This window comes from Macaca thibetana, chromosome 2, assembly GCF_024542745.1.
Source record: "Macaca thibetana thibetana isolate TM-01 chromosome 2, ASM2454274v1, whole genome shotgun sequence".
Classification (NCBI taxonomy): Eukaryota; Metazoa; Chordata; class Mammalia; order Primates; family Cercopithecidae; genus Macaca; species Macaca thibetana.
The window spans coordinates 95,910,983-95,933,290 of NC_065579.1; the positions used below are offsets into that span (position 1 = coordinate 95,910,983).

The 22,308-nt window shown below is 36.7% G+C and overlaps 1 protein-coding gene across 7 annotated transcripts in view; it reads right to left on the reverse strand.

Moving 5' to 3' along the window:
- Positions 1 to 22,308, reverse strand: part of ULK4 (unc-51 like kinase 4) — a 709,752-nt gene that overhangs the window by 502,441 nt on the left and 185,003 nt on the right. For all 7 annotated transcript variants that reach the window (XM_050780350.1, XM_050780346.1, XM_050780348.1 and 4 more), the window contains one exon: positions 4,128 to 4,255. In XM_050780350.1, coding sequence (XP_050636307.1) covers positions 4,128 to 4,255 — 128 coding nt within the window. The remainder of the gene's footprint in view (positions 1 to 4,127; positions 4,256 to 22,308) is intronic.

A 22,308-nucleotide genomic window follows, 5' to 3' on the forward strand; every position in this document is an offset into this window, starting at 1 on the left:
TGATAAATTCCTCGCTTTCAGGACTGACATGCCCCAGCCTCAATTTGTTCATTTCTGGTCTAAATGCAAAGCTGTGCCAGGGACTTGGAACCTATTTATACAAGAGACCATGATTTGAGTAGAAAATGGTATTTAGGAATTAAAACTTGAATTCAGTGTTATAAACTGAATTCTGTTCCCTCCAAAATTCATATGCTGAAGCCCTAACCCTCAATGTGACTATATTTGAAGATGTGTGTGTTTGGAGATAGGGCTGTATTTGGAGATTTAAGGGGGTAATTAAGGATAAATGAGGTCACGCTGGGGGGGCGCCTGATCCAGCAGCAATGGTGTACTTAAAGGGGAAAAGACACCATGAGTGCGCAAACACAAAGCAAAGGCCATGTGAGGACACAGGAAGAAGGCAGCCCTCTATGTAAGCCAAGAAGAAAGACCTCACCAGAAACCAAACCTGCTGGCACTTTGATCTTGGATCTGTAGCTGATGAAACTGTGAGAAAATAAATGTATGTGGTTTAAGTTGCCCAATCTGTGGTACTGTTATGACAGCCTGAGCAAACTAACACAAGTAGATAAAACTATGAAATATATAATTTCTTTAAAAAGACAGAAAAATAAATGAGTTTATGCTAACACTTTAGAGTCAAATTAAAGATGAGATAATTTTACTTATATTTTTATAATTGTACATTTTACACTGATAATATTGTTTATTACTAGAATTAGCATAATTATTAGTTTTCTCTTACCATATATATAGAGACTATATATACACACACACACACACACAAACACACACACCATAGAGACATATATATACCATATATAGAGAGGTCACATACATATACACACACATAGACACACACCATATATAGAGACCATATATATATACATACACCGAAGAGAGCATATATATACACACACACAAACAGACACACACACACCATCTATATATATGTAATAGTTTCAAATGGCAATACATATATGAACACTGACAACAAGAACACTGAATGCAGTTTAAGGTTTCTTAATGGGATTTTGGTCACTAAAATATATTACGATAGAAATATTCTGCCATAATACCGTGATTTAAAAGCACTCGCTTTAAATCTCTCTTCCCTGGGGAATCATACCACAAACTTGACACACAGATTGTTTTCAATTTTTCAAGGCCACTTTATTTTTCTCATTTTTATTTTTAACATTATATAAAACATTTACATGCTTCTTAAGTCTAGACCATAAAGCAGGTACATTCAGAGAAGCATAGCTCATTCCTGCCCCTGCACCTTCCTTATTCTCTTCCTAATCCTGTAAATTGTCACTCTTGTAATTTATTTAACTTTCCATTCTGTCTTTTGTAAAATATTAGTAAAGGCACATATATTCTCTGTTTTTACCCCCTTTCTTAGACAAAAGGAATTAACAGTATGCTACGAATACTATTCTACATCTGACTTTCATCAGGATAATAATGTCTTGTAGATGATCCATGGCTGTGTACAGACATCTTCCTTGTGCCTTTCCACAGCTGTGTAGCCCTCCATTCTGGGGATGGTGGTGGTTGGCAGAATGCTAAAGATCCCCCTGCCCCCAAAGCCCCACCATCCTGGCTATTCAAACACTAATCTGGATACTTCAGCTGGTACCCAACTTACAATGATTCAACTTGCAATTTTATGATATGTCAGTTTGAGAAGGTGCAAAAACAATATTCAGTAGAAACCATACATGGAATACTCATACAACTATTCTGCTTTTACTTTCAGGGTGGTATTCAATAAATTACATGAGATATTTTACACTTTATTATAAAAAAAAGGCTTTGTGGGCAGTTTGCGGTGGCTCACACCTGTAATCCCAGCACTTTAGGAGGCCAAGGCAGGTGGATCACTTGAGGTCAAGAGTTCAAGACCAGCCTGGCCAACATGGTGAAACCCCATCCCTACTAAAAATACAAAAATTAGTCAGGCATGGCAGCGCGCATCTGTAATCCCAGCTACTCAGGAGGCTGAGGCAGGAGAATCACTTGAACCTGGGAGGCAGAGACTGCAGTGAGCCGAGATCACACCACTGTACTCCAGCCTGCACGACAAAGCGAGACTCCATATCGAAAAAATAAAAAATAAATAGGCTTTGCATTAGATGATTTTGCCCAACTACAGGCCAATATAAGTGTTCTGAGCACATTTAAGGTAGGCTGGGCTAAGCTATGATGTTCAGTAGATTAGATGTATTGCATTTTTGACATGATATTTTCAACTTATGATGGATTTATTGAAAGGCAACCCCCACTGTAAATCAAGGAGCATCTGTATTGGGAAGTGAGTTTGAAGACATAATTAAAGTCCCAATTCCATTAATCTTAAGATATATAGATTATTTGAGTGAGTCTAAGCTAATCAAGTGAGACATTTAAAATTCATTTTATCTGATTGATGGCAGAGGAGGGAAGTCAAAGATGTTCGAAGTATGAGGGGGATGAGTCTCTGCTTTTCAAGGCATGAGAAGCAATCTTGCTGGCCACCAAGAGAAAGTAAACAGGTATGCAGTAAATGTCAATGAAGAAGAAGGACAGATTCCTGAAGCTGAGAGTGAACCGCAGCCAAACACCAGCAAGAAAGTGAGGATGTCAGTCCAAAGACTGCAAGAACATGAATTCTGCCAAGAATCAATAAGCCTGGAAGAGGACTCCGAGCCTCAACTGAGAATCTCAGCACCAGCCAACACCTTGACATCAAGTATGTGAGATGTGGGCAGAGGATCACTCAAGCCCAAGAGTTCAAGACCAGCCTGGACAACACAGTGAGACCCTGTCTCTATCAAAATATTTTAAAAATTATCTGGGCATGATGGCATACACCTGTAGTTCCAGCTACTCTGGAAGCTGAAGTGAGAGGATCGCTTGGGCCTGGTGTGCGGCTCAAGGCTGCAGTGAGCTGTGATTACACCACTGCACTCCAGCCTGGGCAACAGAGTAAGACTCTGTCTCCAAAAATACACATGGAAATTTGTTGTCTTGTTTGTTATATAGGTAGGTATATCATAGCCCCAATTTTGCCTCTTGACCTACAAAGCCTACTTTCTCACTGTTAACAGGAAAAAAAAAAAAAAAAAAATGCCAACCCCTAAGCAATACCAGACTCTGCTCAGTACTCCAGAACAAGTAAAAACCTGGATCTAGAAACACACATTAAACCAAATTGTCAGGGCTCCTCTGGGCTTCAACATAGCACAGATCAGATGGTTCAGAAGGTGTTAATCAGAAAGCATCAGAACATGAAGCGAACTTGAGGAGCATCTAGAACAGCTCCTCCTTTTAGAGGAAAGAGTTACAAGCCCGGAGAAAGACCTGTCCTTCCTAGGACCAGTCCATAAACTCTCATCCCCTTCCCTGCTCCTCCTTCTGAGCCTTCAGCTACTTATTCCAGAATCTCACAATAAGGAAAATTACAACCAAACCACTGGTCTAATATTGACTCACAAAGGTACAAACCAGAACCATCTCAACACCCTACTTTGGACTGTTCTCAGATCGAGGGCTGTGTTAGCCCATTCTCACACTGCTGTGAAGAAATATCTGAGACTTGATAATTTATAAAGGAAAGAGGTTTAATTGATTCACATTGCTGGGGAGGCCTCAGGAAACTTACAATGATGGCAGAGGGTAAAGGAAAAACAGGCACCTTCTTTACAGCCGGCAGGATGTAGTGAGTGCCAGCATGGGAAATGCCAGATGCTTATAAAACCATCAGATGTGGTGAGACTCACTCATTATCACAAGAACAGAATGGGGGAAACCACTCCCATGATCCAATTACCCCCACTTGGTCCCACTCCTGACACATGAGGATTATAGGGATTATAATTCAAGGTGAGATTTGGGTGGGGACAGAGAGCCAAACCATATCAAGGACACACAAGGCATTTCTCATCCCACCATAGTTTCAGAGGTCTTCTCTGGGTCCTCAGTACTTCCAAGCTGAGATTACAAGTGAAATATTAAACCCCTGGAAAAACCCTTAAAAAAATATACCAGATACACAGAGACCAAGAAACACCCTGCAACTACTAATACAACAGGCACTAAATTGAAGTTACTGATGAAACCATCAGAGAAAATCTTACCTTGCTTGGCAACTGAGCAGCAACATCTCACGGTTATAAATCAAAATATATAGAAGAACCAGGAAGGCTTTTGCTCTAATGTATGTTGAGGGGCTGTCGAGTAAACGGATAACTGTGGAGACAAAATCCTGTGGAAGACATTTAAAATTTTTTTTTTTGAGAGAACATAACAAAATAGGGCAGTCTCAATTCTCAGAGTAAACAGACTATAATAATCAAGCAGATGGCAGAAAGTAAAATAATATCAACTACTGTTTTCGCATTCTCAATTTGTGCTAGATCCCATAACTAAATTTTAATACTATCTCATTTAAATCTGAAAATTAGTCATAAAAAGTTGATAATATTGTCCCCGCTTTAAAGAGAAAAAATGAGTATTGAAAAGTTAAGCAATTTACCCAAATTCAGAGTTGGATAAAATCCAGGCCAACTGAATGACAAAGCCTGCCTGTTAACTACTCAATCACACAACTGGAAATGTGGCAGCAAATAATACAACTGTCAGTCACAACTGCATGTAGATATAAATCTCCAAGAAGAGCTGCATATAGAGAGATCATATCTCTAGTCTACACATCCGAGGGCTTAACAGACATAAAATAAAGATAATACTCAATACATGACACAAAGAAACGTATACTCATATAACACTCTTTAATTAAAGGTATAATTCAACACAAAGGACTAAGTATTGACAAGGAATAGTGCTACTTTCCCTTTTAGAAGACAGAGTATAAATAATTTCTATAAATATGCAAACAGAACACAGACACACACGCACATACATGGTTAATGAATGTAAGTAGTCAGAAATATAGAATCATAATATCAGCAAGATGGCTACAGAGAACAGGAATATATAAGTTCCCAAGAGAGCTTAAGAGGTGCCAGCACCTAACAGTAACACTGTGTGTCCAAGACAGATTTAAGAAGCTCAATTTTTTTTTTTTTTTTTTTTTTTTTTTTTTGGCCACACTCCAATCCTTTTCTATTTGGTGCTATGTTTCCAGGTAGGAATAATTTACATAGTCATGTATACGCCATGTAAATTCTATGCTACTTAAGGATAAAAACATATCTAAGCATCAGTCTCACCTAGTTCCTGAACCGAATTATCAAAGCCAAAGTATTTATCTCAGGTAAAAAACAAATCAATGCAGTCATCCTTGAGTAGAAGATCTGTTTTCTACCTTTGCAGCAACTAGACAGTAGAAAATCCATCCCCAGAGTCCATTCCTGATTCTAATTTATACTCTATGGTCTAAGGACCACAATCACAAGTCCGTTTCCTCTGTCAACACAACCCCCAACATATACATACATAATTCCAAAGCCATTCAAATTTCCAGCAATTATAGACTGAAAAACTCTTCCAGATTATAAGAGATTAAAAAGACATGATAACTGACTGCAATTCAAGATCTGGAAGTTCTGTAAGGTCTGTAGATTAGCTAACAACACTGAATCAATGTTAATTTCCTGATTTTGAAATTCACAGCTTGTTTCAGTGAAGTAATTAGAATTAGAAAAGCATCACGTCCATAAACTTCTCAAGTGGGTCAGAAAACACACACACACTCACACATCCGTGCACACAAAGTGAAAGAGATAAAGACAGAGAAAGATAAATTATAAAGTAAACATAGTAAAATGTTAACATTTGGTGAATGTAGGCAAAGGATCTATTGCAATCATTTACACTGTATGTCCAAAATCAAACTCAGTGCCTGAGGACCAATATACTAGCCAAACTCAGAAGTCTCAGTACTATCCTTGACCCTTCTTCTTTCCTTTCTTTCATGCCCAATTAACCCCAAGCTCTGTGAAAATGACACCCCTAATATGGCTGTCTTATTTCTATGCACCATTATATATTTCCTGAATTACTACAACAGGCTTTATTTAATTTTCCTTTATTCCATCTACTCTACAAATTTTAGCCACAGTGGACCCTCTATTAAAAGCAAATGTAACTCACCTATAAAATATTCTCAATAGTTACACAACCATTAAAAAGAAGCTAAAACTCATTATGACATATGAGGCTCTTCATGGTCTGGCTTTTCATTATCTTTCCAAAATCATGTATCATACCATCAACTCCACTGAATACCCTCAACATTCACAATGAGGAAATTAAAAAAAAGGAAGATGAGAATATTGAACAAAGGAAAGTGGCAAAGAGAATCTCAGGATTATTCCAAGGTGACAGCCTTCACCAGACAGAAGGCAGCCTACCTGTACAGAAGCTGGTCCAAGGCCCCCAGAGAGAACTCAGGAGAAGAAACTGACAGACTATCTGAAGCACCTGAATGTAATTTGAAACACAAAGTGATGTAAACAAAGAAAGGTTCACTAGATATTGATCTACACAAAATTAACAGACCGAGTACATATGCATGTTGGAGCCTGTCTCATGTCTTACTTCAAAATAAACACCAAACAAATCTAAGATTTAAAAAATAAACACAAAATGATTCAAAGATCTAGAAGAGGCCACGGGAGGTAGGCATACAAACATATATACATACATACATACATACATATTTCAATCTCAGACTGGGGAAAATGTTCGTAAATAATTTATTAGAAAGAATAAAATAAGTGTGAGAAATGTAAATAAAAAATGTTAAATGCCACATAGAAATGAAACGCTATAAAGAAAAAAACCACATGAATTAGAGAAAATATTTGCAGCACATTTTTTTAATAAAGGTGATTTTCTTGATATATAAATATCAATAACTAAGAAAAGAACTAAAGGACTAAGAAAGTAAGAGTACTAGAAACAACTGAAACCTCTGATCTCTTCCATGTGGAATATCACATCAACCAAGGATAATTTAAGGTATTTCAAAAAATACAGAACATAGGAGGCAAGTTTCATATAAAGCTATCCATATAAACCTATTTCATATAAAGACAACAAAAAATGAAAACAAAAAACATTTCAGCTGATAAAAACTTTTTTTTTTTTTTTTTAGAGACGGAGTCTCACTCTGTTGCCCAGGTTGGAGTGCAGTGGCACAGTCTTGGCTCACTGCAACCTCCACTTCCCGGGTTCAAGCGATTCTCCTGCCTCAGCCTCCTGAGTGGCTGGGACTACAGGTGTGTGCCACCATGTCCAGTTAATTTTTTGTATTTTTAGTAGAGAAGGATTTTCACCGTGTTAGCCAGGATGGTCTCGATCTCCTGACCACATGATCTGCCTGCCTTGGCCTCCCAAAGTGCTGGAATTACAGGCGTGAGCCACCGTGTCCAGCCAAAACTCTGATTTTACCTGCTATGGTCTGAATGTTTTTTCCTGCCCCCATTCATATATTAAACTTAATCCCCAATGTAACAGTGTTAAAACGTGGAGCCTTTGGGAGGTAATTAGGTCATAAGGACTACACCCTCATGAATGAAGTTAGCACCCTTATAAAAGAGACCTGAGTTTATTTACCCCTTCCAACATGTAAGGAAACAAAGAACACACTATCTATGACAAATGGGCCCACACTAGACACCAAATCTGCTAGTGCCTTGATCTTGGACTCCCCAGCCTCCAGAACGGTGAGCAATACATTTCCATTATTTATAAATTACCCGGTCTAAGGTACCTTGTTACAGCAGCCCAAACATACTAAGATACCACTCAACCAAAACAAAAAACAAAACAAAATAAAATTGAGGGAGAGGTAAACTGTACTGTACCAGCTCAATTTGAAGGAACTATCATTAAATAAGCATTTATAGACATCAAAAAGGTCCAAGTCACTTAGTTATAGAAGACAAGGAGGTATAGACAGTATACCTTAGGAACACAGATGCAAAAACTCCTCAACAAAATATAAGCACGTTGATCCAGTATATATTAAAGGAATAAAATATGATGATCAAGTGAGGTTTATCCCAGGAATCCAAAGCTGATTCAACATTTGAAAAACAATAAGTGTAATTCATCATAATTAATTGATGAAACAAGAAATATCACATAACAATGAATTACTAATAAAAAAAAATTATAAAATTCAACATCCGTTCATGATAAAAACTCTCAGCAACCTAGGAATAAAAGAGACCTCCTCAATGTGAAAAAAGGCAAGTAGAAAAAAAACCTACAGTTAACATCATAATGATGAAAGACTAGGTGTTTCCCCAGAAACTGAGAAGAAAGCAAAGATGTCCACTCTCATCACCCATGATTCAGTATTTTACTGAAAGCTGTAGCCAGCATAAGAAGAAAAATAAATAAAAGACATTTAGATTTCAATGAAAGAAATATTTGCAGATGACATGATTACCTATGTAGAAAATCCCAAGGAATTTACAAAAAAAAGCTTCTATAACTTATGAGTTTAGCAAGATCTGGTATATTTCAATATACCAATAATGAACAACTGGAAAATAAATCCTTTTTAAAGTACCACTTTTCTTTTTTTTTTTTTTGAGACTGAGTCTGGCTCTGTCGCCCAGGCTGGAGTGCAGTGGCCGGATCTCAGCTCACTGCAAGCTCCGCCTCCCGGGTTTACGCCATTCTCCTGCCTCAGCCTCCGGAGTAGCTGGGACCACAGGCGCCCGCCACCTCGCCCGGCTAGTTTTTTGTATTTTTTAGTAGAGACGGGGTTTCACCGTGTTAGCCAGGATGGTCTCGATCTCCTGACCTTGTGATCCGCCCGTCTCAGCCTCCCAAAGTGCTGGGATTACAGGCTTGAGCCACCGTGCCCGGCTAAAGTAGCACTTTTCAATAGCTCCAACCACAACAACAACAAAGAAGTATTGCTTTCACCCTAACAAAACATCTACAGAATCTGTACATTAAAAATTCTAAAATCGTGATGAAAGAAAACTTTTCAAACCTATAAATAATGAAAAGACATTCCATGTTCATGTAGTAAGACTCAAGTTAGTCATCAATTCTCCCCAAATTTACCTATAGACTTAATGCAACTTCAGTCAAAATGCCAACAGGGTATTTTGTGGCTATAAACTGAGTTTAAAATTTCTATGGAAAGGTAAAATAAAAACTAGAATATGCAAAACAATTTTGGGAGGATATGCAAGAATCGTACAATAATTTTAAGACATACAAAAAACTATGGTAATCAAAACAATGTAGTATTGACAAAATGATAGACACATAGAACAAGGAAACAAACTAGAGTTTAGAAATATAGTCCATCAGTTTACGATAAAGGTGTAAAGGCAACATTGGAAAAAGGCTAATCATATGACCAAATGATGCTGGAACAACTGAACATCCACAAGCAAAAATGTTAACTTAAACTCATTCCTCACTCCACATGCAGAAATTAACCCAAAATGTATTATACAACTGAATATAAGTCAACTTCATCAAAACGAAAATTTCTCCCGTGAAGGACCCTGTAAGAAAAGACATGCCACATACTCAGAGAAAATATTTGTACCCAGAATATATAAAGAACTCTCCAAACTCAAAATTAAGAAAAAAAATGTTAATGAACAAAATATTTAAACAGACGTTTCACCAAAGAAAATATGTATCTGTCGAATAGATGCAAGGATGCTCAATATAATAATCATTACAGTAGTGCAAATTAAAATCATACTGAGATACAACAATGAACTTATTAGAATGACTAACATGAAAAATGGTGAGTATGTAGAGCAACTGAAGTTTTTCAAACATTGCTAGTGGGAATGCAGAAATGGTACAGGAATCCTGGAAAACAGTTTGGCAATTTCATTAAAATGTTCAATATATACCTATCATATATGCCTCAACCATCCTACTTCTAAGTATTCTAATGAAATAAAAACTTAAGTTCACAGAAAATCTTGTACAAAAAAATTGATAGCAATATTTAGTTATAATACAGATTGAGTATCCCAAATCCAAAAATCTAAAATCTGTAATGCTCCCAAATCCAAAACTTTTTGAGTACTGATAAAATGCAAGTGGAAAATTCCACACATAAGTACTTAACACAAACTTTGTTTCATGCACTGAAAATATTTAAAATATTGTATGAAATTACCTTGGCCTTATTTTATACAAGGTGTGTATGAAACACAAATAAATTTTGTGCTTAGACTTGGGTCCCATCCCCAAGATATCTCATTATGTATATACAAATATTACAAGACCCAAAAACACTGAAATCTGAAACACTTCTGGTCTCAAGCATTTTGGATAAGGGATATTTAACCTGCAGTCAAAAACCGAAAACAGTTCACATGTCCTTCGGTGTGTACATGAATAAATAAACTGTGGTACATCCACATAATGAAACAGTACTCAGCCTTAATGCACTACTGAGACATGCAGTGACATGGATGAATCTTAACTGCACTGTATTAACTGAAAGAAACCAGCTGCAAAGATTATATGCAGTGTGATTCCATTTATATGACATTCTGGAAAAGATAAAGCTATAGGGGCAGGAAGACATCAGTGATTGCCAGGGACTGGGATGGAGGGTGGTTTGCCTAAGAAAAATGCAGCACACGGTCATTCTTTGGGAAACTGGAATTGTTCTGCATCTTTCTGGTGGTGGTAACAAGAGTCTATGCATATATTAAACCTCATAGAACTGAGTCCCCACAAAGGTAAATTTCATTGAAAGTAAATTTCATTACACATAAATTTTAAAATTAAAAAATGATACATATTATACATAAAATATAAACTGTTACTTATAAGTTATATATTATAGTACATATATGTATATATTATAGTACATATATGCATATATTATATGTATATACATATACTGGATTTATTATACATATAATATATGTACATATTATATATTATATACCATTCACAATGTATAACAGCAATAATTACAGTAATGAGTGTTATGCCTTAAATAGTATAGCAACCACCTTTGTAAAGTGAAAACTACACAGGATATAAGAAGCAATAAAATATTTTATCATACTACTGTCAGTCTGAGACTCAAAAGAACAAAAATAAGTGAGGATATAGAAGACCTAAATAACATAAACAATAGGTTAGATATTATGGGTAGATATCAAATTTTATATTCAAATAATGGAACACATATCTTTTTCTTAACATAAAATGATCCTTTAAATTGATCATATAACAGATCATGAAAAAATATTAATATACTCCACAAAGTAAAAATAATTTTTATGATTACAATGCAATAAAACTAGAAATTAGGCTGGCATGGTGGCTTACATCTGTAATCCCAGCACTTTTGGATACTGAGGCAGGAGAATTGCTTGAGCTCAGGAGTTCCAGACCAGCCTGCACAACATAGCAAGACCTCTTCTCTACTTAAAAATAATAATAGTAATAATTAGCCAGGCATGATGGCACATGCCTGTAGTCCTAGCTACTTAGAAGGCTGAGGTGGATGGATTGCTTGAGCCCAGGAGATCGAGGCTACAGTGAGCTATGATCACATCACTGCACTCCAGCCTCGACAACAGAGTGAGACCTTGTCTCAGGGAAACAAACAAAACTAGAAATTAATTAAAACATAAATAATCCAAAAGGCCCTTCTACCTGCAAATTTTTTAAACTCTGTGTTAAACAAACCTTAAGAGAAAATACAAACCAAAATTGCAGAACTTAAAAATACTAGGTCTTATTCATTCTAGCTAACTATATTTTTGGGCCCATTAACCACCCCCACTCTCCTTTCCACTACTCTTCTCAGTTCCTCGTAACCATCATTCTATTCTTTATTTCCATGAGTTCAACTGCTTTTTTTAGCTCTATCTACCCCCAAGTATTTAAAATGGTTTTTTAATTTATAAAAATAATAAAATAAATAAATAAAATAAAAGCTAACAGTAAAAACACTATTGTATTAGCCTGTTCTCACACTGCTATTAAGATACTACCTGAGACTGGGTAATACATAAAGGAAAGAGGTTTGATTAACCCACAGTTCCACATGGTTGGGGAGGCCTCAGGAAACTTACAGTGATGGTAGAAGTTGAAAGAGAAGCAAAGCATGTCTTACATGGTGACAGGAGAGAGAGCAAGAGAGCCAGGAAGTGTCGCTTTTTTTTTGTTTTGTTTTGTTTTTTGTTTTTTGAGACAGAGTCTCGCTCTGTCCCCCAGGTTGGAGTGCAGTGGCACGATATAGGCTCACTGCAAGCTCCGCCTCCCAAGTTCACGCCATTCTCCTGCCTCAGCCTCCAGAGCAGCTGGGACTACAGGCGCCCGCCATCACATCTGGCGAACTTTTTTTTGTATTTTTAGTAGAGACGGGGTTTCACCGTGTCAGCCAGGATGGTCTGGATCTGCTGACCTTGTGATCCACCCGCCTCGGCCTCCCAGAGTGCTGGGATTACAGGCGTGAGCACCTGCACACATAATTACTACGGAGTCTTCAATCTTTATGGTTATCTAGTTACTTTACTAGGCATCTCAAAAAGAAAAAGCATCAATTGTATTTTTACCATGTTTGTAATTACTATAATTACAGTTTAACTTTGGAAATCTCATTGATAAATAGCAACAAAAATACAAACCATACCAAAAAAAAAAGTAGATCAGGCATGGTGGTTCACACCTGTAATCCAAACACTTTGGGAGGCCAAAGCAGGAGGATTGTTCAAGACTATCCTGGGCAACACAGCAAGACCCTGTCTCTACAAAGAAAACAAAAAACTTAAAAGAGAAATGTAGGACTTAGACACAGAAAACTACCGATTTTTACTGAGTGATAATAGGGCACTTGAATAAATGGAGTGGCAGTATAATATGCTGGCAAATAATTTGAGCTTTGGAATCAGGAAGACCTGACTTCAAATGCCACATTTCTTAACAAAATAACCACTATGATTCAGTTTCTTCAACTGTAAAATAAAGTGGAGAGAATTACAATAACATTTCTCATAGTCGTGATGTAATGACTTAGGCTTTTGTCCAAATACATAATAAAAATATCATAAAGCATAAATCTGTGAGAAGTATTCATTTATGAAAACTGTTGTGGAAAAGACAATACAAAGGGGAAAACAAACAAAAGTATATTTAAGACTCTAGAAAAGATAAAGGACAGACTATTCATTAAATGATATCCTTACTTTATTTCTTACACTAGAAAGACTCCAAATTAAAAATTTAAGTAAGGAGTGGAGGAAGCAATCTTATAATACTATACATCTTTCAAAATGAATATATTACCTTGGAAAATGTATTGCAAAGAATCACTATCTTTATTATAAATAACGTTTATCAATTAAAAAGTATGTATGAACACTCCAATAAAACAACAAAATGATATGAACAAGAAACAACTGATAAAAGGACTCTACCACCAATAAGCAAATTAAAACATGGTTGTCATCACTAGTAGTCAAAGACATACAAAATTTATAAGAATAAGAATCCATTTAAGCCGGGCGCAGTGGCTCATGCCTGTAATGCCAGCACTTTGGGAGGCCGAGGCGGGTGGATCACAAGGTCAGGAGTCCAAGACCAGCCTGGCCAAGATGGTGAAACCCCATCTCTACTAGAAATACAAAAATTAGCTGGGTGTGGTCGCAGGAGCCTGTAATCCCAGTTATTCGACAGGCTGAGGCAGAGAATTGCTTGAACCCGGGAGGCAGAGGTTATAGTGAGCCGAAATCACACCACTGCACTCCAGCCTGGGCGTCAGAACGAGACTCCGTCTCAAAAAAAAAAAAAAAAAAGAATCCTTTTAAAAATACGAAAGTATGATGAAGGAAGGAAAAATATCTACTATATGCTTACTCTGAGTCAGGCACTGTGGTAGCTGATTTAAATATATTATTTCAATTACTCCTTTAAGGAAGATATTATCGGATTTATTTTATAGATAAGGAAACAGAAGCCTCAGGAAACCAAAACATTTTTGACACCTTCCCCTCCTGGGGAGTCTTTTACCTTATACCAATCCCACAACTAGCAAGGCTTCTTCTAGGAAAAAGCACAACCAGATTACACAGGTATCCACAGAATATGACTAAGTAAAAATGTGAGTTTATGCATTGATAAAAGACAGGGGAGGTAAATATCGATGATGTCAAAGCTGGTTAGGCTTTTGTTGTTTTCTCTTTACATTTTCTTAATCTTAACGGTGTTTTAAGAGCTCGTTTGGAGGTTCTAGCAAGGGAGCGCAGCTACCTGTACACCCTTGACCAAAGTATGGTGCTCCTCAATCAAGGAAGGATCTGATCAATCACAGGGCTTTGGCTGGAACACACATGGAGCCATGAGGGAGGAAGGGGACACCTGCCTAGCCAGTCAGATCAGCTGAATGAACCCTGGTGATCAATGAGGCAACAGATGTCACAGCCAGATTGCCCTCACATCCCTTACTGGTGTTTTGAAAACTGAAAGAACTACTGGAAGCTTTTGTATAGGTCCAAGCTAAGATGTAAACACAGTGTGCTTGGCTAACTGTGAAATATGTTCATTTCCATACTTACATTGTTACAATGGTTTAAAAAAAGGATTTGTCATCATACATACATTATTTTCTTATACTCATTAGCATGTGGATATCGATATTATTAATACTGTAAATTATTGTTTAGTGAATGATTTAAAGATATACTTTTTGTCTGGATAAGTAAAATACAGTTGTTTAAAAAGTTGAAGCATGTTAATTTTCTTCACAAAAATGTATTCATGTAAGTTATAAAAACTCTGCAAAATATAGAAAATTAGAGACAAAAGAAAAATCATCCATTTCTTACATGATCCAGAGACAGACACTGAATTTAACTGAATTTGATTTTTATTACATATTAAAATACTTTTTGCTTTTTTAATTAAAAAATCTACAATGTTTATAAAAATAGCCATCTGCTCCCCACACTTCTACTTCCCAATTTTTGTTCACCAAGTGTAATTAATCAGAATTTAGCTATTTCTCTTTTCTAATTATACCTCTGTTTCTTTCCTGCTCCTTGCCTCTCAAATATACATTTCTCCTCTCTCAGTTATCCAACAGTTATATTACAAGTCAATATGTATATTCCATATGTATGACTGTGCAAATAATATTCATAATTGAGCCATGCAGAAAAAAAAAAGAATTCACTTTATTGCAAAGTAGAGTAGCAAAGATAAAAATGGATAGCAGCCAGTGTTGGAATGGTCATAGGTAAACAGATAAATCTTACAAACGGCTAGTAGGGAAGTGAGATGTTGTTTCTCAAAAGCCTTAAAAATGTTATTTTCTTCTGATACACCTGTCACGTCTCAAGAAACTTATCTCAAAGTGATGAACAAATGAGCTTATGTACAAGAATACTCACAGTAGCACGGTTTATTGCAGGAGTCCCCAACCCCCAGACCACAGACCAATACTGGTTTGTGGCCTGTTAGAAACCCGGCTGCACAGCAGAAGGTGAGCAGTAGGCAAGCTAGCATTACCACTTGAGCTCCACCTCCTGTCAGAGCAGTGGCGCCATCAGATTCTCATAGAAGCGTGAACCCTATTGTGAACTGCACATGCAAGGGATCTAGATAGCACACTCCTTATGAGAATGTAATGCCTGATGATCTTCTGAGTTGGAACAGTTTCATCCCAAAACCACCTCCCCAGCTCTGGTCTGCTGGAAAAAAATTGCCTTTCACGAAATTGGTCCCTGGTGCCAAAAAGGGTGGAGACCACTGGTTTATAAGACAAACATGAAACTATTTTAACATCTAAAAACAAGAGATTTGTTAGGTAAATCATAATTGTAGTAAATACTCCGTCTACACAATATCTGGACTAACCTGCTTCTTTCATGACAAACACTAACGAAGTACATGGGGAAAGGAAAAGTGGTAGAAGTGATGCTACATTACCTCCAAGGCTAGGTCTGACATGGTCATGTAGATTCTACCTGGTACTCTTGAAACACTCACTCTTGGAACTCAGCCACCACGCTGTGAGGAAGCCCAAGCAGCCTGTAGAGGCCCACATACAGTGCAACTGAGGCTCCCAACCTACAGCCTCAGCTGAGTTCTCAGCAAACAGCTTGTACCAACTTGCCAGTCACATGAATGCACCATCTGGAAAGGATATTCTCCAGTCCCACCTCAGCTAACACAGCCTTGCTCAAATTACAGAATTTGTGAGCAAAATAACCTACTGTCCTTGTCTAAATCATAACATTTTGGGTGGTTTGTTACACAGCAATAGAAAAATAAAATATAACTTAAGTATACAAAGAAAGAAAAAAAGTTTCCAGGCACAAAAAAGTTTCAAACAGCAATAGACATAATTTGAAAACACAGAAATAACCAATAAGTGATAGTGAGGTCTGTTACTGTATTCCTTCTTGATATACAGATCCTTTTCAACTTACAATAAGGTTACATCCCAATAAACTCACTGTAAATCAAAAAAATCATAAGCTGAGCAATTATAGATTAGGGACCATCTGCAGTGTTATTCAGCTATACTAATAATCTTGCAAAACTAAAATAATATGCTTATGATTTGGAGTGAAACAAGCTAGACAAACTATTACAAACATCAAAAATAAAAGAAATTACATAACTTTATTTGTAACACAATAACTCTCGGTCCTTTGAGAAGCTGCAGCACAATTTTAGATCTAAGCCTAAGAACATCTTCTGTCCTAAATAAATTATCATTTAGTCATTTCAGAAAGACTGAATGAACAGTAATGACTTTGACTCCCTACAACCAGTTGCCTAGGATTCTATATTTAATCTTAAGCAATGTGTACCACACCTCTAGAACAGTTTTAATCTTACAACACTTGAGGAGGGAAGATTACAGGCTGCAGGCAAAGACTTAGTGCCAAAGATGAATAATCAAAACTACCTTTAGAGAACCAAAACTGACCTCAGGTCACTTCAGCTAGCAATCCACTACATATTCAGCTTTGATGGAAATTCACCTTGTCATATAGCTCAACATACCCAAATATTACAGTGGAGAAAAAGAGCAGAAGCCATTTAGTTCTATAACCCAAATCACAGCACAACAAGGTTATGTCCAGCATTCACAGCCAGAAGCAAATGGTATTCAGCAGTGATTTCAGAGTGGACATTTCTATTCTAACTTAAAGATGGTATAATGAAATATTCAGAATGATAGGAATCTCTCTGAAATATATAAAGCTTTCACCACAACCAAAAATATTTCACCATCAAAATTAAGCATAATAGTAAAATATTCCTCTAGTACACATCATAAAGGTAAATATGAGATGATAACGAGGTAGAGAACTTCAAAATTATCTCTTACAAATCTCAAGGGGTAAAATTGATCTGCTTCAACTGTCACAGCTAAAAATCAATATGTATGGCCTGGCCATCAACTGATAACAGCCTCAAAGAAAAACAATGAGAAATCATGTAGATAACTACACTGACACTATTTTCCTATTTAATATTGATGGAAACAAACAAGGTACTGATTAAATCTAAAATTATTTTTGGATTACAATCTTCCTTTAAAAAGTTTAGCCAAGTATCTAAGTAAAACGTCTTTCAGAGAACACATATTTATTAATACAGACTAAAAGTATCACAATATACACCCATAATCTGATTCATATGTATAGATTAATTTCATATTTTAAATGCTTGATTAAAAAGTGAGCAGGCTTATCCGAATTTTTCAAAATTTTACATGCATTAAATTTCACAGTGATCTTCCATGGTGCTTCCAAATTATACAGAGATCTGCAGCTTCAGGCTTATTATTAATCACTGTTGTGTTACAGGTTTGTATCAAAACACAAAATATGAACCACTCAGCCCTCAGTCCTTCAAGCTTTCCATGTTGACTGGGGAATTTTTCTACAGGGCAGTAACCACTTGTTACTCTTTCACATCCATAAAATAATCTTCCTAATGCTACAGAGTATAGGATTACTACCAAAAAATGTGTGACGTATATACTGATTTTATAGAAAGATACTTTTTTGTTTTGTTTTGTTTGAGACAGAGTCTCATGCTGTCGCCCAGGCTGGAGTGCAGTGGAGCAATCTTGGCTGACTGCAACCACCAGCCTCCCGGGTGCAAGTGATCTTCCTGCCTCACCCTCCCAAGTGGCTGCAACCACAAGCATGCACTACCACGCCAGGCTAATTTTTTTGTATTTTTAGTAGAGGCAGGGTCACGCCATGTTGGCCAGGTTGGTCTTGAACTCCTGGCCTCAAGTGATCCACCCACCTCAGCCTCTCAAAGTGCTGGGATTACAGGCATGAGCCACCACGCCTAGTCAGAATGATACTTTCTGAATCATAAGTAAATAGGGTAAAGGAGAGAGCCTAGTAGACTTTTACATGAGGAATATTACGTTACTTTTGAAAGGTGAATTTCTAAAGAAGTATTTTTTTTTTTTTAGTTAACTTCAGATTCTCCACAAACAAAACAACTATGGCTACAGTCATCCACGAAGACCTGTAGATTGAAAGATGACAACAAGTTTGTAAATATTAAGAGAGAACTAAAATTTTTCTTATATTTGAAACACCAAATACTCCAGCTAATAATACGGCTTACTATAATAATAGCTCACTCCATCGAGTAGTAAGTTTCCCTACTCCCTTACATGCCTAAATCACATTCTATCTTTGTCAATTATAAAATACCACATAATAATCTGTCAGAATATTTCCATTAAAATATGTGGTAAAGTTCAAAGTTAGTTTAATAATCCATACCGTTTTCAATGAGAGACGGAGTTCCTAAAATTCAGTGTTTTCTGGAACTTTCTGTAAAGTTTCAGAAGGGATGAAATAAGAAAGAATACATTGTCACAGTGTTTTTGTATTCAAATACATTTCTAAAGAACAAAAGGAACCATAGAATTACAAATGATGACAAAACTCAGGAAATGTAAATTAATGATTTGTACATTCTATCATTACTAATATTATTAGTAAACACCAAAAAAGCACATAAGAATTTTTGAAATAAGAACTCTCCCTCATTTCCCACAACAACAAAAAATCATGAATATCTGTGAGATGTTACAGTGCTTTTCCTTTCCAATCATACTGCATGTGAGTAAAAGCTACCCATGTGGTAGGAAGACTATAATACCTAATACCATCACTGCCACTACGACACACACAAATCCCTCAAAGAGAAAATGACTGAAACTTCCCCAGAGGTCACTGAAAAATTCACAAGTGAAGCAAAGAAAAATGTAAAACATTATAGCAACTCAAGTACATATATAATACCAATCCTTTCATTTAAATTATGGAACACTTCAAAGATACAATAAAGTAGGGTGATTTTTTAAAATCCATTTAACTTTATCAAATCTTCATATTTGAAACTTGTAAGCCCAAATCCTTTTTAAGAAACAGTGAATTAGAGAGACACAACTGAAGCCTACCTCTCTCCAATCCTACTGCCCTCCCTCTATCCTCAGAAGCAAGCATGCTGACTCTGGTGGGTTACCACCACAGACATTTTTACTACATAACCATGTATCCATAAGAAATATAAAGATTTATATTTTTAAACAATTGTATTATACTTATCTGGACAAAAAGTGTATCCTTAAACCATTCACTAAACAAAATAATTTACAGTATTAATAATATCCATATCCACATGCTAATGAATATAAGAAAATAATATATGTATGGTGACAACTCCTTTTTTTTTTTTTTTTAATGGTGATGGGATCTTGCTCTGTCACCCAGGCTGGAGTGCAGTGGTGCCATCTGGGCTCACTGCAACCTCCTCCTCCCAGGTTTAAGTGATTCTCCTGCCTCAGCCTACTGAGTAGCTGGAATTACAGGCACGCACCACCACACCCAGCTAATTTTTGTATTTTTAGTAGAGATGGATGGGGTTCCATCATGCTGGCCAGGCTGGTCTTGAACTCCTGACCTCAGGTGATTCACCCACCTCAGCCTCCCAAAGTGCTGGGATTACAGACGTGAGCCACTGCACTCAGATGACAACTCCTTTTTATTGAAACATTAACACAACATAAATATGGAAATGAACTACTCACGTAGTTATTATATTGCCCATATCCTTCTGCAGCTTGCCTTTTTTCACTCAAAGTTTTCTTTATGAGATTTATCCATGTTATTCTTTTCGATCTAGTTTGTTCATTTTTAATTGCTGTATAATATTCCACCACATGGATATGAGTTTAATTATGCAATCTCTTGTTGGTTAACTTTTACATTCTGCATCACCTTATGTTACAGCAAACACTACTGTGATAAACAATTTTTCCAAATTTCTTTGTATTTTTGTATTTTTTGGCTCAGGTATATGCATCTTCAACTTCATTAGAGATTATAAAATTGCACTCCACTTTACCTAGGTGAGTTTCCACTGGCCCATATCTCTGCCAGCAATTCTGTCAGACTTACAAGTTCGCCAAACTGAAGATTATAGGATAGTCATTTTAACTTTCATTTTATCCATTAGTTTCTAGTTCAAGTATCTTTTCCCAAGTTTACTGACCATTCCAATTTCTTTTTCTATAAAGTAACTCTTCACCTCCTATGCCCATTTTGTCTTAACTTTTCCTTTTCATTATTAGGCTATTTTTCATATCCTGTATACTACTCATTAAGAAAAGTTTCCCTACAAGATCACAAAGACAGTTATGTAAATTTTCTTTTAATTTTTTTTCAAGTTTTTCTTTTCATATTTTAGTCTTATAATGTCAGAAAAAAAAGATCTAACACTCAAATGTCAATAAAAAACCAGTTGAATAAAAATGTGGTACAGTCACACTACAAAGTGCTAATTTTAAAAAAGATGAAGAACATTTCTATAAACAGATATGAAATTAACTCTGAGATAAGTTTAAAAAGGTACAAAATGGGCTGGATGCAGTGGCTCACACCTGTAATTCCCAACACTCTGGAAACACTTTGGGAGGCTGAGGCAGGTGGATCACCTGAACCCAAGAGCTCGATATCAGCCTGGGCAGCATGGCAAAACCCGGTCTCTACCGAAAATACAAAAAATAGCCAGGTGTGGTGGCACACACCTGTGGTCCCAGCTACCCTGGAGGCTGAGGTGGGAAGACAGCTTGAGCCCAGGAGGCAGAGGTTTCAGTGAGCCAAGATCACACCACTGTACTCCAGCCTTGGTGACAGAGTTAGACCCCACCCCAGGTCAAAAATAAATAAAGTGCACAAGGGTGTATGCTATTTTTTATCTTTATATTAAAAATATAAAGATATATTAAAATATAATTGTATATAAAAATATAAAACATTATATTAAAAATATAAAAGATATGCTATCTTTTAAATTTTAGGGAGAAAATACGCAGCACCCACCAAAGGCCTTTTTAGAGTCAACAAAGCACACAGATTCAAAAGACTACCCAAGATCACATCTGTCAGTTTGTTCAGAAACCTGAGCTTGCCAGCAGGGCTACAACTGATGCTCTTCTCCTGTGGGAGTCCTTGCAGCAGCCTGGAAAGCACAGCTCAGGTGCATTAAGAAGAGAGCCACGCTTGGTAGGCATGGGAGCCACCTTGGCTTAGGAACTTCCAACCACACAAACACCAAGTTACCTTGTAACAACTCCATAGCCATAGCTTCCAGAGTTTCCATAGAGACCAGAGTCACTGCACCCACCTAAGGGAGCCCGAAAGCTGTGACTTCCTACCAAGTATTATCATTCTCCCAGCTTAGATGCAATTTACCAATCAGGGACCATTTTTACCACAAGCAGTCCTGCTTGATAATACAAATAACAGGTTGGTCTTCTCGGGTTCACAGAGACACAGAGTTCTCTGTTAACTGAAATTCAAATTCCCATACAGAAGGGGGAAAGGTTTTGTTAACCCTTTATCCATCAATAAGCAGAGATATAAAGAAAGAGAGGTAAACACAGAGAAAGAGAAGATAGAGGCAGAGAGAGAGATTTATAGATAGAAAAATATGTATTTATACAAATACATATTTAAAAATACATTTTTCTCTCTATATATATGGACAGAGAAAGTGAGAGACAGGATAGAGAGACAGAGAGAGATGAGACATATTTACCAATATTTGCAAACAGATACCTGATTGAAATAGATAACCTAGAAAAAATCATTTATGAGAAAGTCAAGAAAACGTGAACTCTGCAGTGAAACCCTGTCTCTACTAAAAATACAAAAAATTAGCCAGGCGTGGTGATGGGCGCCTGTAGTCCCAGCTACTTGGGAGGCTGAGGCAGGAGAACGGCGTGAACCCAGGCACTCCAGCCTGGGCGACAGAGAGAGACTCCATCTCAAAAAA